The 19,277-nt window shown below is 56.6% G+C and overlaps 6 protein-coding genes across 6 annotated transcripts; 2 read left to right on the top strand and 4 right to left on the bottom strand.

The window, feature by feature from the left end:
• Positions 1-282: 282 nt before the first annotated feature.
• Positions 283-4,622, bottom strand: PHSY_006428 (potential tRNA dihydrouridine synthase; the record flags this gene model as incomplete). The annotated part of the gene is made up of 4 exons (XM_012337030.1): positions 283-388; positions 1,192-1,381; positions 1,462-1,564; positions 2,217-4,622. 4 exons carry the CDS (start codon positions 4,620-4,622, stop codon positions 283-285), a joined length of 2,805 nt encoding a protein of 934 aa, XP_012192420.1.
• A 632-nt stretch (positions 4,623-5,254) lies between these two features.
• On the bottom strand, positions 5,255-11,346 carry PHSY_006427 (lanosterol synthase; the record flags this gene model as incomplete). Its single annotated transcript, XM_012337029.1, has 3 exons — positions 5,255-8,150; positions 9,074-9,288; positions 9,478-11,346. The coding sequence occupies 3 exons, from the start codon at positions 11,344-11,346 to the stop codon at positions 5,255-5,257; spliced, it is 4,980 nt and encodes a 1,659-aa protein (XP_012192419.1).
• Positions 11,347-12,655: 1,309 nt separating this feature from the next.
• PHSY_006426 (hypothetical protein) lies at positions 12,656-13,447 on the bottom strand (the record flags this gene model as incomplete). Its single annotated transcript, XM_012337028.1, has 1 exon — positions 12,656-13,447. One exon carries the CDS (start codon positions 13,445-13,447, stop codon positions 12,656-12,658), a length of 792 nt encoding a protein of 263 aa, XP_012192418.1.
• Positions 13,448-13,930: 483 nt separating this feature from the next.
• PHSY_006425 (hypothetical protein) lies at positions 13,931-15,619 on the bottom strand (the record flags this gene model as incomplete). Its single annotated transcript, XM_012337027.1, has 1 exon — positions 13,931-15,619. The coding sequence occupies one exon, from the start codon at positions 15,617-15,619 to the stop codon at positions 13,931-13,933; it is 1,689 nt and encodes a 562-aa protein (XP_012192417.1).
• A 1,793-nt stretch (positions 15,620-17,412) lies between these two features.
• On the top strand, positions 17,413-17,808 carry PHSY_006424 (zinc metallopeptidase mde10; the record flags this gene model as incomplete). Its single annotated transcript, XM_012337026.1, has 1 exon — positions 17,413-17,808. The coding sequence occupies one exon, from the start codon at positions 17,413-17,415 to the stop codon at positions 17,806-17,808; it is 396 nt and encodes a 131-aa protein (XP_012192416.1).
• A 540-nt stretch (positions 17,809-18,348) lies between these two features.
• On the top strand, positions 18,349-19,194 carry PHSY_006423 (hypothetical protein; the record flags this gene model as incomplete). The annotated part of the gene is made up of 1 exon (XM_012337025.1): positions 18,349-19,194. The coding sequence occupies one exon, from the start codon at positions 18,349-18,351 to the stop codon at positions 19,192-19,194; it is 846 nt and encodes a 281-aa protein (XP_012192415.1).
• Between the last annotated feature and the right edge of the window lie 83 nt (positions 19,195-19,277).

The following is a 19,277-nucleotide window of genomic DNA, read 5'->3' as shown; positions in this document are numbered from 1 at the left end:
GAGAGAGAGAGAGAGAGAGAGAGAGAGAGAGAGAGAGAGAGAGAGATGGGGGAAACGTCGCTGCTCTGGTAAACACATCGCCTGGTTGAAAGCGAGGAAGGCGTCGTTGGCAGGCTTTTAGCTTGGTAGCACTACTTGCACCCACTGGTCGACACCGTAGTCGGCGGATTTCTCCATTCACCAACACTGCTCACTTGCTTCAGCAAATCGCATCCCATCCCGGGCACATACAGTATGTCTGTACTTTTGCGTTTTGAGTAGTCTGTGAAAGCAACGCCCTGTTTATGGTCTGTGGTCCCGTTTCTGTGCGGTCCAAAAGCCGAACTTTCTCCGTCGGTACATCTTACAAGTGACCGGCGGGAGATCCGGCGATGATAAAGAGGTCGAGCTGGGACGGGCAAAGGGGGGAGGCACATGTCGTTGCCCCCCACCTGGCTCGTTTGAATCGACAAAGCACAGCGACGAGGATATACCGCTTCTAGCAATGCCGTGTGGCGCTCCTTCCTTGAGCATTGCCAAACGACAGGCTCGACGCCAAAGCCCATCCCCCTCACACCGACCAGGCCGAAGATCACTGACGTCCAAACCGCAGCCGTTCGTCCTCTCTTGACGCGGTCCTTTTCCGCTCTCACATGGTGCAACAACACATTCGTCCAGCCCTTTTGATAAGAATGTATTCACAATTTGCACGTCGACCTCCTCTCCTCTGCAAGCAACTCACTTTCGCTCTCGTCCCCACCTCCTTCCCTCTCCTGCTTTCCTTCACTTGAACTCCTCCGCAGCGCCTGTCATGATCAACCCCACGATCAACCCGAACAGCCCCAAGATACTACTGAACACCTCCACAATCAAGATCTTGACAAACAACTGCGGGTCTGCTGCATCCGCTACCGCGGCATTACTGCCCGTCACGCCGACAGCTACACCGCAACACAGGTTGCACATGCCCACCGTCAGACCGCCCCAGAAGAGCACGTGACCGGTGAGGTAGTTGTTCGGAGTCCACAACCCATCCGCGGTGCCGGATTCGAGGTTACCCGTGATCTTGGCGGAAAAGACGATGGCCATAATGACGCCGTAGATCGCTACGACTTCGCAAAAGATGATCCTATTTTTTTGCATCCCACAAAAAGTTGATCAGCATGAGAGTGTTGAAGAAAAGGAAAAGTGGAAGAGATGGAAGGAACTTACGAGACGAGGTTCTTGGTGGTGATTCGAGGAGCTCTGACACCAGCACCGAGGATACTAGCACCAGTGATGAAGATACCCCATCCAGCACCGACGACGCTGAGACCGATACAGAGACCGATACCGATCATCGCCCATGCGTAGGGCGAGGTTTCGGTGAGAAATGCCCCAATGTCGAATGCTTCCCCATTGCCTGTGTTGGCGCAACAAAAGAGGGTGGGTTTAGTGAGGACTGAAGATGGAGAAAAAGAAGGCGAGGCGGTGAGGGCTTACCTGTGAGAAGCATGTACAGTCCGACGGCGGATAACGTGGTCAATCCGGATCCACCTGCGTATGCTAGTGTCGACACCATCCTTTCGACGAGCTCAATGATTAGCTACGACGACAAAGCGTTGGTCAAGAATCGCTCTTTGATCCTGCTGTTGGCTGCTGTGAGTGGATCGAATCCCTCCTTTCTTGCGATTGTTCGTTCCTGTTCCGCGCAGGTGTGTGCGTGTGCGCGTGACGAGTGCGTAGGTCGGATGAGACGAAAGAGGTGTCGTGAGGGGGGAGATGAAATGTACGGATGATGAAAGGGTGAGCGAGACAAGAGCGATGTGTGTGTGTGTGTGTGTGTGTGTGAAATCGTGCGGAATTCGGTTGGGTGGTGGTCGGTGCATTGTTCGCACCAAAAGGGGACGGCAGCAGATCAGCAAAACGCACGATTCGCTCACGTTTTCTGGTGGCACGCACCTGCTGCTGACGAGCAAAAATGATCAGCCCTTCGAAAAAACTACTCAACAAATATTTACACGATCTAACAGCGATCACGCCTTTCCACCGTCACGCTTGAGACGCACTCACTTTGCTCGCTTCAATCAGACGACGCAGGGCGATACATACTAAGCGAACCAATGTAATTCTTCTACTTGGACGTGATATCCTCACCCCTGCTGCTCTCCCGTCTCCTCCGTCGAATAGCTACTGCTCTTGTGCTTCGGTGTAAAGCTCCACCCTTCGCCCACCTTTCCCAAGAACATCTCGCTCACCTTGACCCAGTCCTCCGCATTCCCACTCGCCAACAGCGTCTCCAACTCGTCCCTTCCCTTGAACAGCGGCGGTCTATCGTTCAGCCTGGCGGGCAACACCTCCAATAGCCCTGTGGGGACGTACCTGTGCGTGAAGGACATCATCTCGCACATGAACCGGCGCGTGGTGTTGACACCGTGGGTATCGCTACCCCAGTGGCTCAAGCCGTACTCTGCAAAGGTTCGGAAGATGTCGAGACGTTCGCGCGAGGAGATGTCCCAATCACGACGTTCCTTGATCTCGGTGAATAGCCAGGGTTTGATCAGCGCGCCACGTGCGATCATCTCCCCATCCACTCTCGTTCGGTCGAGGCGTTCGTAGTAGTCCTGCCAGGAGTACACGTCGCCGTTGCCAAACACGGGGATGGGCACCATCTCGGGTTCATCCGCATAGCGCGATTCCTCGTTCCACTCGCGCACGCTTTGACGGAGCGTCTGTGCGCAGGTGGAGATGTACCCCCAATCGGCATCCCACTTGTAGCGCTGCTTGCGACTGCGTCCGTGCAGCGTTGCTGCCGAAACGCCCCATTCCGTCTGCAGTTTGGCGAAGAGTTTGTGCGTCGTCTGCTTGGCGCTGGTGCCGGTGCGAAGTTTGATCGTCAACGGTGTGTCTCCCAGCACCGCGTTCATTCCGCGTACGATCTTGGACAGCTTGCTCGGGTGATCCAGCAGCGCACTACCCGCCCCCTTGTTGTACACCAGATCGATCGGACACCCGCAATTGATGTCCACAAAATCCAACCCTTCCCCCACCTCGGCCTTCAACGCTTCCGCCACAGGAACCAACAGATCCGGCTTGCCTCCGCACAGCTGCGTCCCGAAAATCCGCTCCGACTCGTGTCGCCGCACCAGAGACCACTCGGACGAGTTGCCGTGGAGGAAGGATTCGGCCAAGCCCATCTCGCCGCAGTGGATGTCCGAACCGAACGCGGTGCAGATGCGTCGGAACGGAAGGTTGCCCGTCGTGGTGAGCGGCGCGAGGTACAGGTGGGAGCGCCAGTTGAGACGACGTTTTTCCGAAGGACGGATGCGAGCTGTGTCGATGGACGAGGTGGTGGTGGTGAGGGATGCTTCCGCAGCACGAGCCGTGGCGGTGTTGCGGAGAGCGTTTTCCATCTCTTCCAAGTCGTCCTCCTGCTTCTTCTCCCCGCTTTCAGCGCTAGCAGCAGCCGAGCCTTTACCGTTGGTCTCTTCTTCAAAGATACTCTTCGGAATCGCTCCCTTGCCACTCGTGCTCCCCTGCGGATCCACTTTCGCTAACTCCCTCGCCTCCTCCTCCAAGAACCTCAGCACCGCCTTTGTTTTGGGCAAGGGAAACTTTCGTACCCGCATAGCCTTCATCCCTGCGCTCGTGCCAAAGTTCATCTCGTCCTGATCCGCCGCACTTTGCGACTGCTGAGGTAGCACAAAGTCCCGTTTCCGAGCACGCCAAGCATCGACCCGAGTCTGATCGACGACAAGTTCCAGCCCGGAGTTCGCGAAACCCGTGGCAGCGTCGGTGGGGGAGGAGGAGAGGGAGGAAGGACCGACGTGGCGGACATGGGCGCCGAGGAAGCGACACTTCCAGCCGAGGGTGCAGGCGCCTCGGAGGGCGAAGATGGGACAGGTGGTGGTGGGGTCGATGCTTTTGTGGGCTGGGTCGGACGATGGAGGTGGAGTGGAAGGGGTTGAGGAGGAGAGTTTGACGAACGTTTGCGTCTTTGCGTCTGTCTCGTCGCCATCAGCGGTGGTGGCGGACAAGGGTGTAAGAGAATACCTCTGCTCCAACCACGTCATCTTTTGCTCCTCACTCATCGCCTCCAATTCCGCGTAGTCCACACTCGGCATGAAGATATCCCTCTCCTTCCCCTCCAAGTACGCAACCAGATCGTGGCTGAACCTACACCCACCCTCCACAAACTTACACCCGTCCTTCCCCCTCGACAGGAACCCATGACAAAAGCCCTTGGCGTCTTTCATCGACAAAAATTGCCTCCCCTTGTTCTGCCCTTTCTCCTTGTCGGGTTTCGCCTTCTTGTCGGCTCGTTGAGCAGCAGCTAGGGCAGCAGCTTCCTCCCGGCGTGCGCGTTTTCGTGCTGCTCCTTTGAGCTTTTTCGGCGGCTCTTCCCCACCCTTACCATTCCCTGTAGTGGTGGTATGAGTGGCAGGGTTAGTGTGTCGTTCAGCGGCATCGTCGTCGACGGGTTTGACGGGGATGTGGGAGGAGGAAGTTGGTTTGGGAAGTAGGTATTCTTGTTTGATGGGAGCGATTCCGGGAGTGTACTTGTCGGTTGCGGGGTAGACGGGATGCTTCCACTCGGAAGCGGCTGGTTCGTCTGTGGTCGCAGTGGATGGTGCTGATGTGGCGTTGGTGGATGCTTCGGCCATTTTGGGAAGAAAGTGTGGTTGGAGGGTGATTGACCGTGGTTGATGGTGTTCAGAAGAAGCTTGGGAGACGCACAGAAAGAAAAAAAAAGTTCAAACACCGTCCGACCATTAAAAAAAAGGTCCTGTCGTGTGTGTGTGTGTGGAGAAGTCTCCATTTTTAGTGGATTAAACAATTGCATCGCTAAAAATAAAAAAGTCGTCCTCGCCACGGCACTCCTCGACACCATCCCCAACCTCTCCCTGCCTGCGCACACACCTCTCAGACCGCCAAGCATCCCACATCCAAAGACAGACAGACATATGCACATCAATCATTTTTTCCGCTAGATGGCTGTCAAAGAGAGTCCCCCATCGTCAACCCATAAAACCCCTGGCTCGGCTTCTGCATCTCCATCATGGGCCCCCTCACCGCCCTGAACGCACGAAACCCTTCCTCCTGCGTCCGATTCGCGCCGACGATGAACCTCGCCGAGATCTCGCCCACCGCTACCGCACACGCTACGATGATCAGGATGATCACGATCCACGTGCTGTTGGTTTTAACCCGGAATCAAAACAGAGGCCAAAAAAAAAGTCAGCAATCTAATCCCCTCTCTCTCCCCTCTTCTCTCTCATCTTGGGGTTTCGTAAACTTACATCTTACTCATCGCCGTGTTGGCGATATGTTCATGGATGATCTCCAGCAAATCGTTCGCCACAGCCAACCTCTCGTTGAGATTCTCCACCCTCTCGTCCACCTCGAGATAATCCCTGATGGCGGCGTACAGTCCACCGAGACTCGCCTCGGACCAAAACAGCTCCGGGGTATCCAGCACGTTGCTGGTCAAATTCACATCCACCCTCAGCTTAAACAGCCTTCCTGTCAACCTCAGCGCCTCCCTCCTCTTCAACTTGAGCTCTCCACTGGATGCCATCTCCTTGGGGATGTGCGAGGTGAGCTCCAGTGTCGACTGCATGCTCTCCTCGAACACGGAGAGTTTGGTCGACTGGGCGATGGCGTGAGCCAAGCTCAGCTTGAGCAGGTGGTTGGGAGCGCGGAAGGTGAAGAAGTCGTTGAAGATGCGTGGAGCGGAGATGTTGGGGTCGTAGCAGAAGTGGAAGGCTTCCGTTTCGCGCGCTGCTTCGTCCATAGGTTCCCGGGCGCACCCTGACGACAAAACGTCTTGGATGATGCTCCGTTCTTCCGCAGCCGAGAAGTTGTACATCACCAAAACGCCATAGGGTAGGATGACGAGTTCGGCAGATTGTAAGGCTTCGAGGATGGGTCGTGGAGTGTTGAGATTCGCAGAGGTGTCGTGGTTGTGCGAGGCCATGTTGGGTCCTGCGTAGCGACGTTTGCGACGACGCGGTTTGAGCTTGCGTGCTCGACGGTCCTTTTGCTGCTGTGCTTCTGCTTGCTGTTCGGCACCGCGATCGGATTGACCGCGCTCGCCACCGTTGCCCGTCCCAATTCCACCAACATCCTCGCCACCAACCGATCGCATCGTCCCAACCGCATCTTCACGACCCATGCTGTCTTGACCCGCGTCTCCACGCGACCCATTCCCGCCCTCATCAACATCCGACACCAACCCCAGCTCGTTCGACCGGTAGGAATGCGCCATCATCTCGGCCTCGCCCCTCTCCTCCGCCCTCTGCTGCATCATCATATCCCTGGCGCCGGCCGAATCGTCCTTGTTCATCGCGAGCTCGCTCTTGTCCGTCGCAACGTCCACCGGCGAACCGGCAACACCCTGCTCGTACGCCGGAAGCGCCTCGACGTCCGACACGGAGCTCTGACTTCCACGTCGACGCTCGAGCAGGAACGGACGCACCTCGTCAGCATCGCTGTCCCCCGAAAGCCGGCGCGGTGGAGCGACAGGTCGAGCCAGAGGCGTCGCGAGCATCCCCTCGTCCTCCTCGAGACTGCTGCTGACAGGGTGTGTGCTGCTATCCACGGATTCGTGACGTGCATGCTGATGCGCGGCATTCGCCACCGCCTCGGCCTCATCCGCATCGCGTTCGCGACTAGCACGTCTCTCTCCCGGCGTCCACCTCTCCGCCTCGCTCTCCCACGCAGACGTCTCTCCCCCACCACCGTCGCCTCCTCCACCACCGCGTCCATCGCCAGCGCCTCGCCTCCTCGTCTCGCTATCAGACCCTCGACCCTCGCCACCCTTGATGTAGCCGTCCTGGTCGATGTCCTCCTCCTCCTCCTGCCGATGCTCAAAGTACGTCCCCAGGTAGCCGAACTCTTCGCGCTGCTCCAACTCCCTCTCCCTGCGCGACTCGGCACCGGGGCTGGCAGAACGCGGTTCCGGGGCAGAGCGAACGTTTGCACGTCCGAACCCGGGCAGGAGCGGCTTGGTGTAGACGGCGTATGCGCACTCGTCGTACAGCCGTGGCTTGACGCCGTGCTCGCGACGGAGGAAGCCGAGCAGCGTACCGAGGTGGATCGAGGTTGAGATGCTGAATGCGGTCACACGCGGCAGCGGGGTCATGAGTCTGGCGCTGGGAGGCATGCGTTCGAAGGTGTGGTAGACGGGGCCCGACTTGTGAGGTCGAAGCGGGGGTGCGCGGCTGGCAGCGTTGCGGAACGTGGTGGCGGCTTTGGGCTTGGCGGATTGAACCTGGCGTGCCTGAGCGGCAGAGACGGAGGAGGCGGCGGCACGGGCGAGCGCAGAGGAGGCGGCGGGTCGCTGCGAACTCTTGGAGGCTGGCGTGACGAGTTTTCCCGAGACGGGAGGTGCAGCCGTGTGTCGATTCGAAGGAATGGTCGGACCGGGTCGTGGCGTGATGACGGGCACCTTGGCGGGGGGCTTGGCGGGAGTGATGAGCGCAGGCGTAGCGGATGCAGTGCCAGCTGGAGCCGAAGGAGCAGTTTCGTCGTCGCTAGCCTCTTCCTCGTCGGAGCCATCCTCTTCGTCGTCATCGTCATCGTCGTCATCTTCATCATCATCCTCATCCTCCTCGTCAGGCAAGGGAGCAAGCTGCGACTCGGATGGAAGCACGACGTGTTTGCCAGAGGTCTTTGTAGTTCTAACCGGCTTCTCTGTGCGGACAGGAAGCGAGTAGCGCGTCGCACGGGCGGGTGTACCTTTGTAGCGATTCGAGGGGACCGGAGGAGGCGACAGAGGAGCAGAAGGCGCCGTCGGCTTCTTTGGCGCTGAAGCCGGTGCATTCGAGCTTGTCTTTGGAGTTGTATTCTGCGATGATCCGGGCACCAACGCAGCTCTTAGCAAGTTGCCAGGTGATTTGGATCTGTTTGTGGTGGAAGGTTTTGTGCCAGGATCGTAGTCGCCTGGCGTCTCGTCGTCAAAGTCGTTGTCATCGATGTGTTGCTGTTTGGAGCTGGACGAGGAAGAACCCGTGGAAGTGGACCCTGCTCTGCGGCTGCGGAGGGAGGAAGCGGTTGCCGAGATGCCTGGGAGCGGCTGTGAGGATCTGCGCTGAACGGGCGGAGGTGCGTTGTGAGCGTCGGACGTGGATGTTGACGAGTTGTCCTGCGATGTGGGCAACAGGCCCTTTCGATTTGATCCTGACGACATTCTGGCGATGTGAGGTCGAGATGAGATGGAAGAGAGATGACAAGGCGAGGATGGGATCATGTGCGATGCTTTGGAGTGAACACACCGCTCCAGTGCCCTTTCGATTTCACACATAAAATTTGCAATTGCAGCGCCGCACGGTGCACAACTCCACTTTTCTCCTTTCTCCTCCTTCTGAGCAACCATATCAGCTCTGGGATCTCTTGCGACCAGGATCGTGATGAACGCCGAAGCATCAGGAAGCAGAGCTCGGCCGTCGCAATCTCGAGGACACCGCCCCAACCGAGGACGGGGTGGTGGACGCGGCGGCGGACATGCACGAGGTCGTGGAGGCGGCAACAACGGCGGCTACCATCGAGGCTCTAGTCGGGGTGGAAGTCACAACAACCCCCTCGTACCAACGATGAATGATCCTGCGCTCGATCCACAACTAGCTCCTCGACCACCTCACCCTGGCTACTTCCACCCGTCGTTCCTCGAGAACCCTTGGTACCAACTCGAAGCCAAACTCGGCATCCCGCATCTCAAAGCCATCGTCCCGAGTCAACCTCAGCAAGAACAGCCCAATCCCACCGAGAACGATCCTCACGAGCTTGGTTCTTCACAAGCTGCTACTGCTGCATCGCCTCAAGCGCACGATGACACCACATGAACACACGTCCGTCTCAACGCTTGCACAAACTCTGCTTTGCGTGCAGGAGAAAAGGCATATGGTCAGCGATTCGTGCTTCTGCCGTCTCTAGGAACTCCAGTCGAGCTCGCGCGCAGCTTTGCCCAACGCCCAGATGGTGAAGCTGAACTTGTAGTTCGGATAGGAAATCGCACCTGTACGATCGGCAAAAGGGTTGTCAGAACATTTTCACGTCAGCTCCAGCTTGCGGTTCCCTTCTTCGACATGCATCAGCGCGCAACGCGGATACTCACAATTTCTGCAGTGGCCGGATATCGACATCAACCGAGAACATCGTACAGCAGCAAGAGAAGGATGTCAGCAACCGAAACCGTGTCTTTGTTTCGCGCTGATTCTCGTTGTTCGTTGAAACATACCTGTTGAAGATGCCTTCGATCTGTTCTTGCGCCCACGAGCCATCTGCAAGTTGACGATCCATGATGACCCTGACGGCCCTTTTGATGCGGTCCTGGTGGGGGTACTTTGCGTGCAACAAGGTGATGACCACCCAAGCTGTCTGTACCACCTGTGACTTTTGTGCCTGCGTATATACTCCCGTTTCGCACGACTACCCAACCCGCGGGCAAAATCAAAGCAAAGTTTCTTCGTCAGCTGATTGTTTCCTTTCCTTCATTAGTGTCAGGGGGGAAATACTCACCTTGTACGTTTCACCCCAACCGCCATCATCCATCTGTTTCTCCTCCAAAAACGCGCATGCCCTTCTGATCGGTTCGCTGTTCTCATACGTATGTCCCGCCAACATCAGACTTTCCACCGCAAACATGGTCGCGTATGTAAAACAGATGGCCCACGATCCGAACCAACTTCCATCCCTCCTCTGCGCCTTCAAGATGTACTTGACTGCAGCATCAACGCACTTCCTTATATCTTCTTTCCGATATTCGTCGATCTTGGTAAACTTGAGGAGAGCGGTGACGACGGAGGTGGTGCATTCCGGGTAGGAGTATTCGATCATGATGTCGCCAAAGACTTCGGCGGGGTTGATGAGTTCGAGCAGGGCGGGGCCGTTGATGGTTTCGTACGAGGCGAAGCCACCGCCGGGGTTTTGCATGGTGAGGAGGAGGTCGATCGAGTCGTGCATTCTCTCGGCGGAGACTTTGCGCGAGAGGTAGGGGACGTTCTGTTGGAGCATGATGACGGCTTTGAGGCCTTCACCTGTGCAGTCGGAGACGACGTAGCCCTGCTCCTTGGTCGAGAAGGGCCATGCTCCCTTGGTGGCGAATCGATAGCAGGTTTGGAAGTGTTTCGGGTTGTCGCGGATCTGACACGAGTCCAACCAGTCTAGCATTTTCGATGTGAGTTGACGGTTTTCCGCAGAAGCAGCCAGTCCGGAATCCACCATGGCTTGTGCGATGAAACTCGTGTCCCACAGCTGCGATCCGTTGGTTCCGGTCATCATCATCCCCTCGGCACCGATCCACATGAAATCTTTCAGCTTTTCGCGGTGCATGCGCATGGCGTGGCTGTCGTGCCCTTCGACGTCCCACCGAGCTACGTAGTTGAGCATCTTGTTGACGGGACCCAGGCACTGGTACGAGGTGTTTTCGTCTTCGAGCACGAGCAGTTCGTAGGCGCGTTTGATACCTGCTTTCCTCAGCGGAGGGATGTGACAGTTGTCGTAGGCTCCCACCACCGCCATGAGCGTCTTCAACGTTTTGGTGTGCGGGTAGAATACGTCGACAGCGGCGACGTTGCCCCTCTGCGCCGGCCAATCGATGGATTCGTACGGTTGAGTGTACAGCTCTTCTCGCAACGAAGCGATGAGTGGATCCATCTGCGCTTTGAACTTCCTACCCCAGAGGTATCCCATGGGGATGTACACCATGCGTGTGTGGATCCACCACCTCCAGGGGTGAATCGGCATCCAGTCCGGCAACAACCACAGCTCGGGTGGGATCGGATTCATTCCTTCCCACTCGTAGCAGTTGAGTATCGCCAGCCACAGCTTCCCCCACGATGGAATACCAGCGGCTCCGCCGAGCTTGTGCAACGTCGCCCGCGCCTTGACCATCATCGGATGCTCCGCCGAAACACCGATGAGACGCAGGACGGTGTAGTTGAGGGCGGTGCCGAAGACGGTAGAGCAGCCTTCGATGTGGATCCCCCAGCCGCCGTCGGCCTTGTCGGCTCGGTTCCAGAGGTACCTAACGACCTCGATCTTCCACTCTTCAGGGATGGGGGTTTTGGTAGCGTACATGCCGATGATGATTCCGGGGAGGAGGAACATGGGTCCGCCGTATTCGCCCGCCCAGTGACCGTCGGTGGATTGGAGGTGGCGGTAGAAGGAGAGACCGTTCTTGGCGGCATCGAGGGGGGTTTTGGCGGGAGAAAGGTTGGGCAGGCCGGTGGAGAGACCGAGCCAGTACTTGTCCTCGACGGACTGCGGCCACGCTTGGGCCTCGGCGTCATCGCGAAGGTAGTGCCAGACGTGACGACCGCCGTCGGAGACTCGGAGCCTCCATCGAGCTGGATCGGTGCTGCCGAGAGGTGGGCCGTTGGTGGCCATGTTGTGCGAGGCGTCTCCCGGTCGGAAGTGAAAAAGAGAAGTGGGTTGAAGATCACGTCGAAAGAGGAAAGCGTGCTGGCTGAAAAGGTCTTCTGGACTATATACCTGTCAAGGAGGGATGGGTCTAGCAGCGTGCAAGGGTTGGTGGCTCGATTGTGTGGACGATCAAGGTCGTACGATTCTGGTCGGCTGTCAAGAAGACGATGCATGCGAAAAGCGACACCGGAAGACCAGCATGCATGTCAAGCAATCCCACCCCACGGAATACGGACCTTGGCTTCCGAATTAACACAAAATGCCCCGCGGAACAAATTCTGGAGGAAAGCTGAAATGCACGCACGGATCTTGTCAACTTCTTTCTGTGATGATCCCCACCACATCATCACCTTCACCATCACCGTCGTCACCATCAAGCATTGTTCAGCGATCAGTAAGGTCACAATTGGCCTACAATCCCCGATTTGGTCTGGACGCACCGCTCGAACCTCGCCACGCACACACACCACATCCCTCCTCCGCTCTTCACCATGGTACGACTTCACCCAACTCGCTCTCACGTCCAAGCTGCAAAGACCATAGCTGACACTCTTTTGACCCTCCCGCTACTCCTCTTCTGTCGCTCACGCCTCCAGTCGGCGCTGTTCAACTTCCACTCTCTACTCAGAGTCGTGCTGCTGATCATCTGCACGTGCACATACGTTCGCGCCACCGCACCGGCCTTGATCGATCGTAACAAGGAAGGGTGAGCGCTTCTTCTCCCCTTTCCCAACCCCCAAACTGCTTAACGCTCTGTTCACTCATCCCCGTTTCTCTTCCTACACCTGCTGTTGCTGGGACTACAGATTTCTAGGGGTGTTCTTCAAAGGTGCTCGCATCGGTACGTGCTCCCTAATCCGAAACTCGAGCTTGGAAACGCGTGCACAACTGACAAACTCTCTGCTTTGATATTGATGAACAGGCGAACGTCTCAGTCCATACGTCTCATTAGCTTGTCTCATCATGGCCGTTTACGAAGTCGTGTAGTTTTCTCGGCGCTAGTCATCTGTACCAGTATCAATACCAGGCAGTTCGTTCCTTTGCTCTCTTGCTGATTGGCTGTCAGCGGTCTGTGCGGGTCGTGCTCAGTCGACCTTGGGCAACCTTGCCCTGTCGTATTCAACCCTGAAAAGGTCGCACCAGTCAAGGATCTGCCAAGTGCGAGGCTGACAACACACGACAAGCGGCCAGAGTCAGTCGGAAACCACTCGATCATTTCACAACACGGAAACAAATCCCTACCCCCCACGACTCGACCCAAGGCATGTTCTGCTCAGGCCTTGCTCTCACGATCCTTCTTCATTCCATCCTGGATCCACTTGCTGGCCGTCGCCGCCTTCTCCGCCGCCTCCTGCTCGTACTTTTCAAAGAAGTCTTTGCTCCTCATCTTCTCCACCCAATCAGTCGTGCCGTTAGGAACCTTCATGCCCTCCCTGACCGCGGGTCTGTTCCAGTTCCTATCGATATAGTCCCTGACACTTTGGGGAACATCTTCGTCGTGGAGACCGGCCCATTTGTAGTACTGCAACCAGGGGTAGGCGTTGATATCCGCGATCGAGTACTTGTCACCGACCAGCCAGTCGTGGTCCTTCAGTCGAATGTCGAGGACTTGGAAGAGACGTTTGGTTTCCGTCATGTAGCGGTTTTTACCGTAGGGGATGTCTTCCGGTGCGTAGCGAACGAAATGGTTCGACTGACCCATCATCGGTCCCACTCCACCGTGTACGAAGAAGATCCAGTTGAGAATCTCGGTTCGTTTGTCCACACCATCCCCTTCATCCGACCAGGAGAAGATGTGTTTGGGATCGTAGTGCTTCTCGAGGTAGAGGATGATCGAAGCGGTCTCAAAGACGCAGAAATCGTTGCGGTTGGGATCTTTGAGTGCAGGGATACGTCCGTTGGGGTTGATGGCGAGAAACCACGGTTCCTTCTGTTCGTTCTTGCCGAACGAAATGGATTGGTAGTCGACCTTGAAGTCGGGGTAGACGGCTTTGAGCTCTTCGGTAAAGTTGGAGACTTTCTGGCCGTTGGGCGTGCCAGCGGTGTAGAGGATGAGTGGTTGCATTGTGAAAGGCTCGAGATCTTGTCAGGACTTTGTTTTCTGGAAGGTGGGAGTGGTCGTGAAAAAAGGAGCGAATGATTGGGAGAGGTGGCGACCTAAGACCCTCTGACCGTGGGAGACCGGCTATGCACCGCCTGTTCGCGGGGTTAGCGTGGTGGATGATTCACCGGAGCCTCGTCAGCACGAACTTGTTCCCACTCGATGCGCCAACGCCTTTGTGGAGGCTAAAGCACAAATATCCCAGTGGTCCGTGCTGGCCAGCTACACAATTTCCCCTCACCGACACCTTTACGCTTTGCTGCCTCCTCAAATGGTTCAAAATACAGACGCGCTGTGCAATTGTGTTTCTTTTGAGACCTTGATTTCTCACCGGCTTTTTCCACTTCAAACCCGCTCTCTAGGATCCTCCCCGAACAGCGCCTCAGCGCAAACACAGCGCAAGCCTTGCTATGATTCTGTCTCTTTTCACAACCCAAACCCGGCACCTTAACAATCCAACACAACCGTTGCACTCGCCGCCTTCTTCAACCGATTCATCACCGCCAGTCCCACACCCGCATCGTCCAGCGCCTCGACAAAGATCAGCTCGCACTTGTCTCCTCCACCGCGCAACGGTCCTTCGTCCAGCGTTCGTAGGCCGTCGAACATCCGTTGTGCGTACACCTCGGCGGAACGGCTAGGTCCCAGATCGAAGGCGTGGATGACCACGTGGTCGAGCTGGGGTAATGTGAAGGGTGGGAGGAGATGCGGGTGGATGCTCCGAGACGATGATGGTGTGGTCTCGGAAGAGGAGGACGGGGAGGAGGCAGAGATGAGGCGGGCGACATCGGAGTCGGAAGACATCATGAGTCCGATGTGTAGTGTCGACGACTTGGAAGAGGGGCGATCGCGTGGGAGATGGTTGGAGATCTGATCTCTGGCAATGTCGGCAAAGGTTTGTGGGGTCCTTGAGGTGTCGGTGTCTCTACTGACGAGCGACTGAACGACCTTCTCTGAAGAAGAAGAAGAGCCTGCCCGTGGCGCTGGAGCGCTTTTGTTGCTCGAAGATTCTACAGCACGAGCGAAGAGCTTCGCCGGCAGAAGCATGACCACCCTCGCAGTGGGACTGTAGTGCCTATACTTCATCCCCGGTGTGGTAGGATTGCTCTCTTGATCTGCACTTCGCTCCATGTCCTTTCCGTAGACTCGCAGTCTCACCTTGTTCGCCAAGCCGGTCTTGTCGAGCACCGCGGCGATCTGTTCCACCGTGACACCTCCCGGTCTGAGCACGCGGATCTCATCCTTCGCCGTGATCCCATCTATCACCGTACTCTCCACTCCGACCTGACATGCACCTCCGTCCAAGATGTACTTCAATCTTCCCTTCTCCCCATCGCACCCACCAACGACGGATTCGGCGTCGAGCTGACCGCCCAAATCGCGCATCACATGCGCCGCCGTCGTCGGTGACGGTCTGCCCGAAGCATTTGCGCTCGGTCCCGCCATCGGCAACCCCGCACTCGCAATCAACGCACGTGCGATCGGATGCGACGGCATCCTCACCGCCACACTCGCATGTCCGCACGTCACCACCTTCGGTACCGCCGGCCTCTCCAGATCCACCGGAAACAGCAGCGTCAACGCTCCCGGCCAGAACGCCTTGATCAACTCTCGGTACGCTTCGCTCATCGTATACTGCTGCGGCAGCAGCGTGTCCAGCATCTCGAGGTCGGAGACGTGCACGATGAGTGGATTGTCGGCGGGGCGTTTCTTTGCTGCGTAGATCTTGGATGCTGCCGATTGCGAGAGTGCATTTGCGCCGAGACCGTAGACCGTCTCGGAGGGGAAGGAGACGAGTTGGCCGGATCGAAGGTGTTCGGCAGCAATAGATAGGCTGTTGCGAGTGGTGGAGGAGGAGATGACCGGAAGCGCTTTGGTGTAGGGCTCGGCGTTGAGGGTGTACCGTGAAGGACCGGCTTCTTGAAATGAAACCGTGGAGTCGGACTCGCAGGGAAGAAGCTCGGTTCGGAATGTGCGGTCTGGGTATCCCAGCTCTGAGTTGGAGGCGTTGAACTGCATGGTGTACAGGCTTCTGATGGGTCTATGTGCGGGAGAAGTGAGGCTGGGCGCCTTGTGGATCGGATATCGTGGTGGTCGAAGGAGGAGGCTGCTCAGGGACGCCGCAGTGCCTCGCATGAAACCTTGTGTGCCGAAAGACAGTGATTCCCTTTTACTTTGTAGACTTCGAAGGAACGCACAGCACCTGTTCAGGATAAGTTCTGATAGGAGAGGAAGAGGTAGAACTTCGGACAGGATGATCGTCCGAGCAAGCGATCGGATAGTGATGGAGTTTTGTTACACAAAAAGAAAGAAACAAAACTTCTCGACATGTGGAGATTTTCTTTTTTTGGAAGGCTCAAAAAAATCCCGAATTCCGCTTCGTCTCGCACCCGATCTCAATCACGCATCGGTCGATCTTGGGAAATCTAGAAGGTCCGCTCGGAGGACGCGCGAAATTGTGTGGGCGCCATTTTCAGACCAAGCTCCGACGTTTCATGTTCTGCTTGCTACTCAAAGAGTCAGCAGTGAGACAAATGCTCGGTCAGGAAGCAGCTGTCTCCTGCACCAGTGCAACTCCGCCTGCCCTTTGGCTTTCAGAATCTGTGAAGTGGCTTGGCAATTCTGCATGCACGAAATGGGAATGCTTTTGTTGATCTCGGCGACGGTGTTGATCCAAAGAACAGCCTCTTCCGTCGGTTGCTTCCTTCTGGAGCGGCGGCGGTGGTGCAAGACTCCATGCACCGAATCCTTCCGCGCCCATTTCTAGATACAGTTGGGTCGGCTGTTCCTCGGACCTTTTCGTCTGGCTCCAGAAAGAGTCTGTATGAGACGGCACATGTATCGTGTATGAGAGTGCGGAGGAACTTCCACCCTGTATCCTTTCGCGTTGCCGGCAGTCCGCTGAGTCACTCATCATGCACCCGGCTACCGAAAGCTAGTGCATCACGCTCCTTTGGCATCTGTCAGCGACATAGGTAGCGGGCGGCAGCGGTCCGGTCGGCCCATCTGCCATCGGAATACGATTTGGTCGCTCTTGCTATGCATGAATGCATATATGCCTTGCCCGAGAGATGTTTTTTCTTTTTTTCGATCATTCCTTTCCTGCGAGATCTGGAGGCGCCGTGTTTGGTGAGCCCGCATCGCTGCTCGACGAATTCAACCCACGCCACTGCAGAACGCAGATCCTGGTGGCTTGCGGCACACACAGAATTAGAAAGGAGTACAAAATTCTGTTTCCTATCTTGACGACGGGGCAAGAGTGGGTGCCATCGGAATGCCACGTGTCATTGACGTTGAAATCTGTTGAACACAAAAGGCTGGCACAGCCACAGAAGGAATCGCCCCTTCATCATGTTGGCTGTAAGGAGTCGTCGTGTTGCAGACGCCAGTCTGTCATGTGATCCTGCACCTTTTTGCGACGGCTGCCGTGAGATCGTCAAGGTGTTGTACATCCAGAGTGAGTCCAGTCTGGCATGAAAACGCCAAGAAGCTATTTCCTTTGCAACTGGGAACGCTTGTTGGTCATGTTTCTTTTCGACGTCCGAGATCGACATTGAGCTGCACAGTTAGAAGAGCGACCGGAAAACATCCCAACCGGGATTCCGAGGTCGCAAGGACTGCAGCAGCAGCGAAGACCAATGGAGCGTTGATGTCCGATCTGCTGTACAATGCTGCATACACCAACGGCTCTCGGCCACGTTTTCCAAAACCACAGAGCAGCCGAATCAGGGTCCAGCCTCCAACAGCACCTAGTCCGAGCCAGCTCTTTCGATGGGCTGACTGACACTCGCGCTGTGCAGTGTTACGTGTTACTTTCGGAGCGAGTCCTTTCTTTTTTTGGTGTATTTCAACTCGGCGCGACGCGACAGTCGAAAGAGGTGCGTAGAGCTGCCGCTGAGTCCTCTTTTGGTGCCCTGCACTTCGGCTACATGCTCGCCAGCCACAAAGGGATGCAGAGAACACTGCGCGAGAACGCGGAGATGCCGCCGGTCATGTCATTCACATTTTCTGCCCTCGTCGCAAAACTGATGGAGGCTGACGATGCCAACGTTGTCTCTCTATCCGGGGCTGTGCAAGGCTGGTACCATGCAAACAAACGGCAGATGGACCGGAACACCTTCCTGCTTGCTGCTGGTCGAATGCCGAACACCAGCAAGTTGCAATGCGCCGGACGAGATCAGCGCCGACAAACTCTGTTCGAAAGCGACGCAGTGCTGTTGAGGGGTGTGGTTCGGGTGCGACCCTTCGGAGCGGCCGATGAAGTTGCTGTCGGGATGAGCAGAGTTGTCAGAGGCGTGTCGCCGCATTTCCTGACTCTTTGCTAGCGCCATTTCATATTCCGCCTAGCCATTGTCTGGTGTCACTTTATTTTTGTCAAGCTGGCTGGCTGGCTTGGAGCCGAACTGTCTTTGTGGCCTCTCTCTCCCACCAAATCAGGTGCGCTCGGTCAACCCGAACTCTGCGTTTGACTGTGACTGTGTTATCTCGACCCTTGATACTGTGTTCAGGCCTGCCTCTCCTCTCGTGTCCAGCTTCTGCTCAAGCGTTGTCCGCTGTGCTGGTTCGGCACGCTCTCAACCTTTGAGTGCCTCTCTGACCTTCGGATTGATCCGACTACCACTGCAGCGACGCGGTATGTTTGTATAGCAGACAGCTTTGAGTCGCTCTGTCGTCACCGCATCGCTCCCCTCACACGACTCAGCACCACCACCATCATCATCGTCCATATCTTTGCGTCCCGTTCGCCTCCTTCACTGCTTCGACGTGAATTCAGTCATCATCGCGACACGGCTTGAAGATCGAGCCAGCCTTTCTCTTTCTCCCCCCCTTCCGCCGCCACCTACACTCACCCTGTCTCTAGCTCGATGCGTGCCTTCGCGTCCATCGCACTCGCCGCCGTTGCGCTGGCCTCCTTCTCCCACGCAGCCTCCATCAAACTCCCCACGCTCTACTCTTGCGAGCCTGCTGCCATCCGCGTCTCGGCACAGGGCAACTACACCATCGAAGGTCGCGACGGTACATCCAACAAGCTCGTCTTCCGAGCGCACGTCAAACAAGGCGTCACCTCTGTCAACTGGGATGCTGTCGACCTCGCCGCCAACGCTACCGCCCTCATCGCTGTTACCGATCAGATCTCGGCAAGCCAGACATCCAACGATGCAGTCCAAGCGCTCGTCCTCGCCAACCCAGCCGGCAACACCACCTGTCTCGTCAAAGACACTGACCATCGCAGCACTTCAAAGCAGAAAAGCATGGTCGCCACTATCATCGGCATCGCATTAGGTGCCTTCTTCTTGCTCGTGATCCTCTTGATCGCAGGCATGATGTACAGGCGTAAAAGGGAGAGGTTGGAAAAAGTCGAAGAAGACAGCCTCGACCTCAACCACAGCTACACCCACGGTACCATCCCCGCAGGCGGAAGCTACATGGCACGACTCGTCCCCGGCCTCAAACTGCAAGAAGCTCGTCCGCTCCCCCGAGATCCCGTCTTGGAATCCGAACAAGCCACCTACTCTTCCACCAGGAGAGGCACGCAGTACTACAAGAACGACTCCAGCTTCGACATGCCATACAGGCACCAATGGCATCAGCCTTCCAATCCCTTCGCCGAGCAACACGCGTCAACGACACGTCAAGATCACGAGCTGCTCTACCAGCAACACGAAAAATCACAATCCTCCTTCGTCAGCCACCACAACAACTTGAAATGATCCCACCCCCACCACCCCCCTTTCGCTCCACCCGGGCTGATCGCGATCGCGCTCTTGTTGTGTGTATATCTTGTACTTTCCCC

Source organism: Pseudozyma hubeiensis (assembly GCF_000403515.1).
Source record: "Pseudozyma hubeiensis SY62 DNA, scaffold: PHS58, whole genome shotgun sequence".
Taxonomy (NCBI): domain Eukaryota; kingdom Fungi; phylum Basidiomycota; class Ustilaginomycetes; order Ustilaginales; family Ustilaginaceae; genus Pseudozyma; species Pseudozyma hubeiensis.
Note: the sequence above shows the minus strand (reverse complement) of the source record. Positions and strands in the feature narration are given on the sequence as shown.